Raw genomic sequence first — 13,825 nt, forward strand, 5'->3', positions numbered from 1 at the left:
CACCGCCTCCTAATTGGCTTCCTGCCTGCAGGATGCTGCCGGCCATCACCGCGCAGTGACCACGGGAGCCAGAAGGATACTTGTGCGAAAGCCAAAGCTGTGCCAGGACACAACCTTGTGAGGGAAGCTTAAGCACCCCATGCCTGGGTGCTCTCATCTGTAAAATGGGGCCCATACTCCTACCTCCGCCCTGCGGCTGTGGCGAGGGTTACCTCCAAGGAAAGCACTGATGGCTCCGGATTCATTGCAAGCAGTCGATCAATCGTGGCCACACGCAGACAGTTTATGGAAAATACTGAAATTTCCAGCCACATTGCAATTCTCAGCAGATTCCCCCTTGCACGGGAAAGGAACGCGAGCCGCTCTCCAGCCATTTCCGGTTTCCGGCGGAAGCCGGCCTGACTGTGCGTTCAGGTGCGTGGGGGCATTGTCTGCAGGGACAGTGCAGCGCTATTGGGTTTTCAGATTTATAGCCTCGTGGTTCTGGGACCCAGTCACCACATTCTTCCACTCACTAGCTCTTTTAAGAAAGACTTTTTCTGTAAATATTTCCAGTAAAAGAAATTGTTCATATTTTTAGTCAATTAATTACCTAAGGGGTCTGATGAGGTTGAAAGGCCACCTGTCTCTCAAGCCTCTCATACACCCACCCCCATCTCTCTCTCTCTCTCTCTCTCTCTCTCTCTCTCTCTCTCTCTCTCTCACACACACACACACACACACACACACACACACCCACATCTAAATCTGGGAACTTTCTAGAAAGGCACTTCTCATACACAAAGAGCTGGAAGTGCCTTCACACCACTGAGGAAAGAAGATGGTCGTGTCCACCATGCTCCGTAGAGCTCCGGGCAGGACAACCGGAGAGAAAAGTTCAAAGTCCTCCATTTTGGGTTGGAGGACATACAGAGAATATTCTCGGAAACCCCTCAGTGCCCTTTTCAGGCGCTGTCCACGAGGGAAGGGTTATAGCATGAATGTTTGGATCTCCTCCAAATTCTTATGTTGAAACCCTAACCCCCAAAGGGGATGGTGTTAGGAGGCAAAGCTCTGGGGAGGTGATTAGGTCATGAGGATGGCCGCCCTCGTACAAGAAGCTCCAGAAATGCTTCACCTCTTCGACCATGTGAGGACACAGGGAGACAGTGGCCAATCTGTAACCCAGAACCCAGCCATGCTCCCTGACCTTGGACTTCCATCCTCTAGAACCAGGAGATAGAAATCTCTGCTGTTTATAAGCCACCCACGTCTGTAGAGTTCTGTTCTAGCGGCCCCAACAGACCAAGACAGGAAGACACGGGCTTATGATAAGAAACATGCCACGTTCTGGGGCCACATCTCCCCACGCAAAAACTAACTCTGCTGAGGATCCTTTTTCTGCCTGGCACGTCCCAGTATGCAAAGGTGCCCCTCCCCGCCTCACCATTGCTGGTGAATTTCAACCTTGTACTTCTACTCCCCTGAATACCTGAGAGCTGTGGTGCCCTCACAACCATTTCATCAGCGATAAATCAGGGTGGTGGAGACATTCAACAGGTGAACAGAGAGGAAGGGGACAGAGAAAGAGCCACAGTGCTCAGGCTACCCATGCCAGCACCCCAGGGAAGAGAAGCATCAAAGGAGACTGAAACGTTTCCTTTGGTATGTTCTAGGTTACAAGATGCAAACTGGTGATTTTTAAAACCATCCTCTGTTTTTTTTTTAACCTAAAAAAAACCCCCAAAGAACGGAGGATTCAAGAATTTTAAAGCTGAGCCATTCTTAGAGTGTATCTACCTTCAATCTGTCCATGAGGAAACTTCTGCAAATAAAGAGGTGCAGGGTGATTTATTCAAGACTATTAGGATCAGATAAAGTCCCAACATTAGAATCAGAACCTCTCAGACCATGCTGTCCCTTGGCCCCTGTGCCACACGGCTTCACCAATCAGTCATCCCATGTCACTTTCCGAGTTTCATGGGCACACCCCCCCCCAACACACGCACATACACAGAAACACACAGTAATAGTTCTTACAGCACAATTATTTTCTGTCTTCATTGTTCATTCGCAGGCACATTTACGTACCATTTTGAGACCATTCTGGTCTTAACACTACTAATGGCTGTCTTTTGATTCTAGGTAATTGACTCTCACCCCTGGGACTCATTTCTGACTGTGACATATGTCTCCCCATTAAGCGAACATGTTAACCCTACTGGTCTGGCTCATTAAATGGTGTCTCCTTTCTCCCTCCTTATTTCTCACAGTTTTTTTTCCTGAAACTGCCTGCCCATACTTTTTTTTTTTTTAACTTTTTTAATGTTTATTCATTTTTGAGAGACAGAGCATGAGTAGGAGAGGGGCAGAGAGGGAGGGAGACACAGCATCTGAAGCAGGCTCCAGGCTCCGAGCTGTCAGCACAGAGCCCGATGCGGGGCTCAAACCCACGAGCCATGAGATCGTGACCTGAGCTGAAGTTGGGTGCTTAACCGACTGAGCCACCCAGGCACCCCTGCCTGTACTTATTTTAAGAGTGCCCATGTTTCTTCATTTATAACATGAGAGAGCTAAACTATACCATCTGTCAGTATTTTTAAGTAACACAAATCCCTAAAAGACTGTAGCCCTTTTTAGATAGGAAATGGCCAAGGGAGTTGAATGAATTTGTGACCAATCGAATAAAAGACTTGTCGCCCTGACGTATTTCAACAAATTCCTGAGAAATACTTTTTTGAGTGTTTTTTATTTTTTTGCAACCAAGTACCATATTGCAAAATAATTTAAAATAAAAACTCAGCATGTAAAAGAGGAAGGATAGTTCTTCATTAATGAAAATTCATCCAACAAAGTACTCACACATAATATTTGTTCATCATAGTTGATTAAAGTGACTTAAAATTTTTGAAACTAGAATTACGGGAAATATGTATTGATAACCTTGTACAACCTTTGTGGCGGTTGGTTGGTTACATTTTTGTTGTTACTTTTTGTTTGATTTCGGAGACAAAGAATTGGTAAGGGCTTACAAATATTTGTTGAATACATGACTGTGATCTACACAAAATCCAGGTAGGCAACTTAATGCCTTCTTGGACCTTTCCATATTAGAAATATATAATATAACACATCCCAGTATTCACTTTCTCTATCATGATTTTCAACGATTTTAAAAATGTTTTTAAGAAATGAAATATAAGTGAAACATTTGTGGAATTCCCCAATCACCTCCCTGGAACTTGAGAATCTGACAAAACACAGTGTGGATTCTACTATTCTCAAATGCCTTTCCTCAAACTATTCGGTTCCAAGTATAGCTTGAAGTCCATTTTTGCTACTGGACAAATTCCAACACAGCTAGCAACAAGAGGGACCTGAAATCTCCCAAGACAGCTTGATCCATCACAGTTTGGGTCAGCGACCTACGAAGCTAAAGATTACAAAAAGAAAGAAAATCTTCTAAAGGGAATAAAAAATTGATATTCCCAGATGTTGGGCCACTCACACACTAAAGCAAGATCTATGGTCCTCTGTAAGTGGCTGTTCTCCGGGGCATTCCAGAAGGGGCAACCACTTTATCTTGCACTTGTGAGCACACCGAGGAGGGAAAACAATATATGTGAGGTTCACAAGAAAGGCTACCAACCTTTCCAACATGAAGGGGTAATGATTCTGGCTTCCAGCCAACAGGGAATGCTAACCAAATGTTTCATATCAGGTCAGTTCCTCTAGGAGGGCAAAGCTCTGAGCAACCCAAAGCATTTAAGTGGTCTCATTCATCATCATAACACCCTGGGAGATGTAAATAGGTAGTAATAAGGAATATCACCATTCTACAGGGACAAAGGCAGTGATGCAACAGGTTAAGGGATTAGAATTTTTTAGAATGCATCAGTGGTACAGCTTAGGAGAACTAGTCCGTATTTCCATTCCCCGCCCCCACCCCCCCCCCCATTCCAGAAGTACCAAGCAAGAGTTTACCACGCTGGAAAGGTTCAGTTTTACGATGATAGTAAATGAAAGTATGCGTTTTTCTTCCCTTGGTATGGATCTCCTTTTTTTTTTTTTTTTTTCCCAAATGTCTTGGAATAAAATTTGACATTGCTCATTCACATGTAATAACCGTATTACTTTTAGGAGTAATAATGTATGAGGGATACATAGATCCAACAGACTGAATAATTCAAATCACAAAGCCATTAAATTTGGCAGACAGAACTTGACAGTTTCCCCACTAGACATCTGAACGCGTTTTCTCCCTCCTCACTGGAGTTGATTTCTTATTGATTGTAGGATTGCATAACCCATTCCTGCGTCCTATCATATCCCCCAGTGGCCTATTAGCAACAAATCACTAAGCACAACAACATATCCTCTGAGGGAGCAGTGCGGGCCGTAATAGACGAAGTTCATTTGTGTCTTCATGTAAAGTAATAAAATTCAGCCAGCATTAAAGAAAAGGTTGAGCCATCATGAGCATATTAACTAAATGACTCATTTTATCTAGAGACACTATAAAACTTAACTCTGACCTCCATTAATTACGAAAGACACAGGTGTTTTAAAATGACATTCTCTTAGAATAACTCAATTGGTCTCTGATGAATATAGCTATAAAATCAAAGAAGAAAACTCCAGGTTCTTATTGAACACGGAAGTTAGAGGCTTGCTCATAACGGAGGAGGAGAAGGCCAAATAATTAAGACAGGCAGATACGCATTTGGCACGAAAAGAAAATGGAGACAGAACGGCAAGCTAATCTCTCAAGTGTGTTGTGAACAATGGGGGTAGTGACTTCTCTTTCTGTTTAATAGAAGTTCAGACCGTGGTCGATCATGAAACCATATGAACACAAAACACACACTGTGGAGCAGCTATCACCATTTGAGTAAATCTGAGAGCTGACGTCAACTGAAAGGCCCGTCTCACCTGTACCTGGGTCAGCTTCTTCCTACCCGATTTCTCTTTGCTGCAGGCCTCCCCCGTCATCAACAGGCGACTGCGCAGAGCTTGAAATAGCCACGCCCTCCATCACACCCACATTTTCCACTGCACTGACAGATCGGAATATTAAAACATAAGTTTCTGATTTTGAAACTAAGGAAAAGTAACACCTGTATCCTTTAAGGCACAAGGTGTTTCTATAAAAAATTATTTTAATTATCTGAATGTCAATATTTAATGTATCAATCACATCAGTAATGTCAAAGCATCTGAAGATTTAATTTCATCCTGGAACCAATTCTGTAATTGCTGTTCCAGAGATTTTCATGATGCTGGTTGACTCCAAACGGATTCCAGGAGCCTTTATTTTTTTCTGCGGTTATAACCATTCCAACCATATCTCTTTCATATGTTTTATCCACAAATTTTGGGGCATTTAATTAATTTTTTGAATTACCAAGCTATTGCAAATATATAACAACTATTTAGTTGGATCACATTTAGATCACAGTTTGCGAATAATACAGTCATGCTTATAAGCTACCTCTTCAGTCAAAATCTTTGCTACCCTCCTCTAAAATCATGACTATATGTACTTCGGGCTATGAAAATTTTAAGATAATTCTGAGTTTATTATTGTTGATATTACCATATGTGTCCAGTACAAACTCCCCCAAAATTGTATTGGCTTCTATTATCCCATTCCTTATCCCCCAAGAGTTGTTTCAAACCTTTCGAAAGTCTTGGTTATTGAAAATGTTCCAAAAGAACACATCAGAACCAGGAATAAGTCATTTTAATAGCACTCTCGTATGTTTAGACACCAAGATTGAAAGGCACAGAAATAGATGGAGAGCTTCTTGTTTTTTGCGAGTAAAATAAAATCACAAAGATGGATTGTGAGTGGGGTGCAATAATTAAGACCAACACTGTTAGCAAACTGCAGCGATATTAAAACCAGAAAACCCTTTTCCCACAAGCACATCTAGGGCCACGGTTATTAGTCAATATTGTTAAGAATCACACCGATAATTTAAATTTTATTATGCTCTAAATATTACTTGCTTTGAGGATTACAGACGATGACTTTTACTGCTCCAGATTTAACCCACAACTCCTGCTTTTGTGGGTCCGCTGGGTATTTGACTTGTTCCCTCCTATTTTTCAGTTAATAGAGATCATATTTCATTTGAAAAAAATACCAAGTGACCTATCTTAGGATTCCTTTAACCCTGTTTTCTTAGGAATGTCCACTCCTCAAGTGATCTCCATATACAATTCTTTTTCTGGGTTAGCTTCAGAGTTAGCAAAAGCCGAGCTGTTTTGTGTTTCAGTTTTGTTTTCATGTATCTTCAAATAATCAAAGAATTGCAGCTCAGTCCCCACATGCTCAGGGCTAGCTACGGCCATCACGGCAAGCCACGCTCCCGAGTCTTGCTCCAAATCTCCCCTTTGACTCTTGCCCTCTACCTTTCCATCTGGGGTCACCATCAATCACTGTCAAACTCAGCTCTGAAATATGTCTCAAATCTCTCCTCCCCATTTCCACCATCACTGCCTAAGTGTAAGTTCTTTCTACTGTCACCTGATCCACAGCCCCCAAGTGCTGTTCCTATCTCCAAATTGTTCAAATTCGAGCAGACTCTGCACACAATATGGAAGAAATATCTTCTTCAATGCAAATCTGAGCATATAAATAGGCAGACTGAAAAATCTCCCAAGCTCCTAATGTCTTTAGCAGGAGCTCTCAAATTTGCCAGGCCAGGAGATCATCAGAAACTTGATTAAAGCAAAGATTCCAACGTTACTTCCAGAAAGTCTAACACTGATGAGCTGGAGAGGCCTGGGCATCTGTGCTCTTGTGAGGCCTCTTAGGCAACTCTCATGACGGCCAGAATTGGAATCACTGGTCTGGAAGATTAAGTCCACTCTGTTCCACAATCTGACCCCACCTAAAGCTCCTGCTTCACCTGCAATAACTCCCCCTCTCGGCCAACTGGTCACCAACTGGTCCAGTCAAGCTTAGCTCTTCTCAGCCTCATCGGGATCTCGGACTTTCCCCGAGGTATGGTCTTTCTGGCAAGAAGACTCTTCCGTCTGCCGGACTCGTAATGCGTCTCCAAGGCTCACTTGAAAAAGCACCTTCTCCATGCACCATGTTCACCCCCCAAAACCGTCATGTTTCTTTTTTCTTGGGGTCTTTCTAGGGCCCTTTACCCAGGCTTCCCTGGGAGAATTTAATTGCTTGTGTTCCCCCCACAACCATTAGGTCAAGAGTCAGCAAACTTGTCTTTAAGGGCCAGACAGCAAATGCTTTGCCTTCATGGATGGTCTCAGTTGATACAACTCATCTCTGTAGGTAAAGTTCAAAAGCAGCCCCAGGAAATACACAACTGAATGGGTGTGGCTGTGCCCCAGGAAAACTTTATTTACAAAAACAGGAGACCAACGACAGAGCCTCAGCTTGCCAACTGGGCACTAGGTTTGTGCCAGGCTACGAAGTCTTCGTCAGGTAGAGACTAGGCTTCGTCTTTGTTTCCCCAGTGCCTTAGATACTTCCTGGCATAAAGTAGGGTCCATAAATATTTGATGAATGAAGAGTCATGAAAGGTAAGTAAGTGAACTCATAAACTCTGATGGACCCTATGTGAGACTGGCTGGGAGCAAAGCTCTCAATGCTCCAACACCGTATAGCACACATATACACCCAAAGTAAAGAGGCTGATTAATTTTTATTACACTGCTTTGTTGACTCATTCATGCATTTTGGGAAAAAAAGGACTTTATAACTAAATAAATAACTATGCCGCTAGACTTATCTGCTCACCAGTTCCAGCAGAGAAGGAAAGTGTAGAGATTATTCTGTGTTTTACAACAACAAAAGGAACACAGTGTGCAGAAGTCTTTCCCCCAAGAGTTTCTGTAGACCACCTGTTTGTTAAAAGCTCACACTCCTGGACCCTTTCCAGCTCACTGAATCAGCAGAGCTGGGAACAGGGAACAGAGGAAACTTCACCTTGAATGAACACACCCCCGCCCCCGGGGTACTTAGGTACGCTGATGTCTGGCAAATACTGGACAAAAGGTAACAAAGCCAGCAGAAAAGGAGTGGGACTTTTTAACACAGATCAGGTTAATTAACCAAATGGACCCTATTGGAAGATTAATAGGCATGAGAAGGAGGAAGATAGGCAAAGAGAATCCTAAGAGAAATGCACATCTATAAATCGAGTGCCAACACTGAGAAGGAAAATGATAGAGAAGAGAAAATATTTAAACGATAAACTAACAGCTGAATAAAAAATTCCAGACCACGAGCAGGAATGAAAAGCACCATCCTTTTTTTTTTTTTTTCTTCATCACCAGCTGTTTTTCCTAAATCATAATCAATATAAATACAATGTAAACATCATTGCTACCCTGGGATTCTTTGCACTATGGGGGTCTATTGCTTTTGGATTCACTCCTAACTGCTGACTTGATTCCACTCACGGAAGTTACCTTCAATTGTGGATACTTGACTACAATGTATCCTTTGGAAAACAGAAGTTGTGGCTACTGGAAGCAGAATTGCCCATCTTATAAAAAATCTCCATTTTTCCTTTTAATCATACATTGCTTCCAAGAGATTAATTCTAAGGTAAAACTTTAAAATAAAAATAGCAATTATGAATAACCACCACCGAAAAAAAAAAAAAGAGTGAATAATATTGGTTCAATTTTTAAAAAAATGATTTTATGTGAATCTAAAATGCAGCTCTTTGTTCAGATCCAGCAACAAAATCATTTTGAAAGGAGGAACTTCTTCTAATTAAATAGAAGTCTGCCCGTGCATTCAATTGTGATCTTATGGGAACATATGCTTTGAATACTTAAAGCAAATTCCGCGCCACCATAACAAAAGCAAGTTCATCTTTCCTTTTTATCTTTATTTTTGCAGATTCAAACCAGGGGCAAAACAATGCTTGAAAATAACACACTAGGATTTTTCAAGACTCGTTTTTGTGACTGTGATGAATGAAGGTCAAGCTATGCCTTGGAAGCCCTAAGGTCTTAGTTTTAGTTTTTGTTTTCGGTAATAAACATGCTGATTAGAAATCTATAGTACCCGTTATAGAAACATGCATACGGAAATATCTTCCCCTCTGTGGAGACGGTTCACTGACTGTAATGGCAAAGCAAAGGGCTCCGTGCAAGGCACAAGACTCGGGGCTGGTCCTCAAGTCCGGGGCAAGAAGGCTCGTGCATTCCCATTTACCCTTCCTCTTGATATCTCTAGAACGTTCCCATTTTGTAATGTAACTGCAATAGAATTAAAATTTGAAATTTCCAAGGTCATGAATTGTTGTATTTGTCATCAAATTTGATTGCTACCTGACCCAAGCGTTGAGTCTATGGGCTTCAGTCCCACCAACCTTAATCACCAGCAGAGGGCTGGGCCTCCCTCACTCAAAGGTGCTCATGTGAAATTTTACGGGTGAGTGTTTTTACTAAAACATCATAGGTTATAGACTCTGCCTTTCAATTTATATACTTCTATTACACTGAAGCTGGTTAGAGAACAGTAAGGTGATCAGACATCCGCTGAAAGACCAAGAAACACACACAAAGGATGGAAGGAAACTCACATTCTCTTTGGTGAGAGACTCTTTCCGTTATGATTCTATGGCTTTATGCTTCATAAGAATATGGCTAATTTGCAGATGCCCTGATTATTATTTGTTTATAATCAAACACTGCATTGTATGCGAACCAAGTTAGCTGCCATTGGGAGTAACATTTGAATTTAGCACAGAATCACCTGTAGTCCTTCCAGTGAACCCGAAACACTAAAGACAGACAGATTCATTTGGAGAATAAAAGTATAATCATCTTCTTACATCTAGTTTTACAATCCTATCTGCCACAAAACTTACACTTACATCAACTTTGTGAACTGTTACTAGTATCAATAAAGTACCAATATTTTATACTTTATCTATACAAAATCTACACCAGGACATATTTCTTCACTTTGGAATTTTTCTTCTTATATATAAAATATCATGAGAATGGCTTTTCGTAGGTTTTTAGACAAAGATGTATATAAACTATTCATAAAATATTACCCCAATCATATAAGGAAATAGAAATCAAATAGCATGGGGAAATAATTGAAAAGTTTAACTGTGATTATTTCTGAAATTGTGTTTCTTTCTTTATGCTTTAACTGCATTTTCCACATTTTCTGAAATGCAAATGCCTCAGCCTCATCTTTGAAAACACAAATATTATTTTAATTTTTAAAGAGCCTTGGGTAAAACAGGATACGAATGCCAATGCTTTCAAAATAGCATAAAAGATAACGTGCATCTTGGAAATAATAAATTCGGGGATCTTTCCAGAAGTTCCACAAATTCAAGAATGCAGGCACCTTCTGGCACCACATAACCACAAATCGCTTAAAGAGAGGTTTTCTCTTTGCAGCACAATGAACTTCCTTTTTGTGATGAGCAACAAAGAATCTTTAACTGAATTCAATTTCAGGAACATAAAGCATCACTGACATAAAGTGAAACCACCCAGTAAATGGCTTTACAATGCTGAGTGCTAACTCTAAGAAAACAGAAAGCCTATCACTGTATTTTTTTTTTCCACCACTCATATTTAAACCATTACAAATGTCCTAAATATGCACCTGCTCTCTAAACTTCTTTTGCTCTGTCAAGCCCTCCCAAGCAGGAAGCTGAGGGCTGGGTTATTTTTAAAATGTTATAGCTGGCTCACACTCCCTCTCAAGCTTTCTGAGCCTAATCCCACCACCCAAGTTTCCTAGTAAAATTCCTATTCTCCTCGCTCAGCGATGTCTGCCTGAAGCGCACACGCGCACATATGCCGAAACCCGGAGACTTCCGCAGAGTCACCGTCCCGCTGCATGCTTACTGCGTGCCTGGTGCTGTGACAATCGCTTTTCATGGATTATTTTATTTAATCCTCGCAACAGCTGACAGGGGTAGGAATAATTATATCGATTCTAAACATGAGAAAATTAGATGTCTAACGCTGGCTCAAGATCACCCAGCTGAGCAAGTCCATTCTATGTCTTTCCTTCTTTCTTGACTTGTTTATCGAATGTCTCTGGCACCCAGGGTGCTGCTCTAGAACAGAAAATACAGCCCGTGTTCCTGGGGTCGCTTATCTGAAATTCAAATTCAACTGTGCCTCCTGGACTTGGATGTGCTGAAGTCTACTCGTCCTTTTGCTCCTGGTGACCACGACGTACCGTGCGCCAGGTTGACTCAGTGGCTAGTCTGATCCCGGCGTGGCTGGGCTGGGATGTGGTGACAGGAGATGGCAGCAGACTTTGAGGGACCCTGGGAAGGCTACCTCTAGGGACAGGCATCCCTGGGGACGATTCCCAGGCGCTATCTCCCACCAGGGCAGGACCACAAGCTAGCTCTTCCCAATGCCAATTTGCTCGGTGGCTCCTCACATCCAGGAGGAGAACCCTTGTCATTGGCCAAAAGCCAAACGCCTGCGATGCGTGTGCCCGTGTGCCGTGCCGTCCCACTCATGCGGCACCAGAAACGGCGGAGACTCTTCCCCATCTCCTTTGCCAAAGTTCTTCAGGGTCAAATGGAGCATCCGAGACCCAGTGGTACCGACGGAGGTATTTGTACCTGGCCGCCTGGCAGGCATCGCCTTCCCCTCTGGCTAAGGGCGAGAGCTCACTTCCCCTAAGGGTTAGCTTTGCCACTCTCTTATGTCCTTGGAATAAATCTGCTGTAAACCCAACCCATCTTTCCCGGAGGGTCCTCCCGGATGCAGAGGAGGACATTTACGAACCAAATCCTCGGAGCAGATATGTTCCATCCACACATGTGTTTGAGCTTCTGCCAAAGGAGAAACTGTGCCACATTCTAGGGAAGGAAAGAGAAGACAGGCACATCCTCCACCATCCGGTAAGTCAGTATTTGGTCATGTGCCGGGGGGGGGGGGGGGGGTGGACACCTGACAAAAAGTCACGCGGTAAGGGAAGAAATGAAGGCAGATGACAGGTGTGCTAGCAGGACCACGCAGCGCAGGGGCTGGAGGAGCTCGGGCCCAGGGGAGGACCCTGGAGCCAGATCTCCTCACGACGCATCTTGAGTTCACCAAGTAAAGTTGGGGTGGGTGGGTAGCTGATGTTCCAGAAAAGCAAAGGAGTTTGTCACCAACTCCCCGGGGCAGGAAAGAGAACATTTGACAGTTGTGGGCAATTTAAATAACTCCACATGCCTGGACCACGAGAGAATGAAAAAGAGCGGAGTCCATGAGGGATGTGGGACCACAAGGCAGGGGGTGTGTTGGACAACACCCAAGGTGCCAGCATTTACCCAACGGGGACTACCGAAGGGGGGCCTTTTAAAAAGATGATGTTGGCCAGGGTATGAAGAAAGAGGACAAAACCTGGAGGCCAGAGGACCAATTAAAAACCCTTGCGACATACGATCCAGGCTCCCAGTGAATACGCTTGATGGAAGTCGGCATCTGAAGTCCCCCATGGATTCCCAATGTGCTGAAGGAACTAAAAGTAGACCAAATAAGCCCAACCAATCCGTATTCACTGTCTGCTCAAAAATATCAAAAGGCATGCCGGTGACATGTTCAGTGCTAAGCCAATCTCCGTGTCCCCATGTAAAGTTATGCCCGCACATCTCAATGTCTTCAAGGGCTGGGTGGTGCACAAGGTTTCCTTGAGATCTGAGAGCAAAAGGAACGGTTCTAGAAACGGTTCAGTGTTTATCTAGAGTATAAACCGGATTTAGCTTCACTCACGTATACACGGAAACTGCACATCCTCTCTCTTGCTATGAAAGGTATGTTTTATAATCTAGTAAATCTGATACATCACTCCAGTGCCCAAAGTGGTTTCCTTGAGTTCCAGAGAGAGTCCAAATCTACCAATGGCTTCTTTCTTCAAAGTTAATATTTTTCCTAAGAGACAGGTATGCATAGGTATGTTTTAGAAATTACCCTCAAAATACGTTGGCAGGATAAATTATTTGAACGGAAGGATTCTGTCTGTTCTCTAAAGAAGCACCGGTAAATTTGAGGGAAACGACTCAAGATCTGTTCTGATTGTGTTCTGGTAGCCTCGTCATCAGACTGCAACGTCGAATATTGACCTGGATCCAGGAGTTTGTGTACCTGAAGAGGGGAAATGTAACGGTTTCCTTGAATTCTCAATTGACTAGAAAATGGTCTAGTCAAGGTCACATTGGAATGGACATCCAAATCTCGACTCCAGAATTTTACTGAGGAATGTACCGACAAGTTACGAACATGGCTTCTGGAGTCAAAACGCCTGGGTCTGGCATCGGGGTCCAGCTTTTATTAGACATCATAAACATGACCAGACTCAATCCCTTCATCTCTAACACAGGGACGTTGACAATACCTACCTCTCAGCTTTCACAGGAAAAAAAGTAGATGAATTCATGTGAGAACAGTTCCTGGCACACGGGGAGCACCCAATAAATGCTGCCATGCAAAGCAGTCATCATCTTATTATTAGTAGCATAGTCAACAGCCCCTTATGCCGTATTTCCTTCTTAGAAGAAGCGTTACTTAGCACTCGTGAGCTACAGCAGAGAAGCTCACGTGTAACTGCACAGATGGAAAACGAAATCCAAAATTATCTGCGGTGGCAAAACGGAAGATCTCTCACCTTGCTCCTACAACAAGTTCTTTCTGTCCTGGGTCAAATGTTAACTGCGAGAAATCCACAGCATTCTTCGCTCTGAACTCCCGTAACCAGGGGCCAATTTCTAAACAGGAAAAATAAATAAATAAAAAGATACACATGAATGATCTTTCCTCCGGGGACCACAAAAGGTGCGCATCAGGTAGAAAACATGACATTGCAGAGAAGCTTGGA

General features: G+C 42.9%; 1 protein-coding gene across 10 annotated transcripts in view; it reads right to left on the reverse strand.

Moving 5' to 3' along the window:
* The window catches only part of SEMA5A (semaphorin 5A), a 478,983-nt gene that overhangs the window by 250,847 nt on the left and 214,311 nt on the right, over positions 1-13,825 (reverse strand). For all 10 annotated transcript variants that reach the window (XM_058715471.1, XM_058715413.1, XM_058715424.1 and 7 more), the window contains one exon: positions 13,616-13,715. In XM_058715471.1, coding sequence (XP_058571454.1) covers positions 13,616-13,715 — 100 coding nt within the window. The remainder of the gene's footprint in view (positions 1-13,615; positions 13,716-13,825) is intronic.

This window comes from Neofelis nebulosa, chromosome 1 (genome assembly GCF_028018385.1).
Source record: "Neofelis nebulosa isolate mNeoNeb1 chromosome 1, mNeoNeb1.pri, whole genome shotgun sequence".
Lineage (NCBI taxonomy): Eukaryota > Metazoa > Chordata > Mammalia > Carnivora > Felidae > Neofelis > Neofelis nebulosa.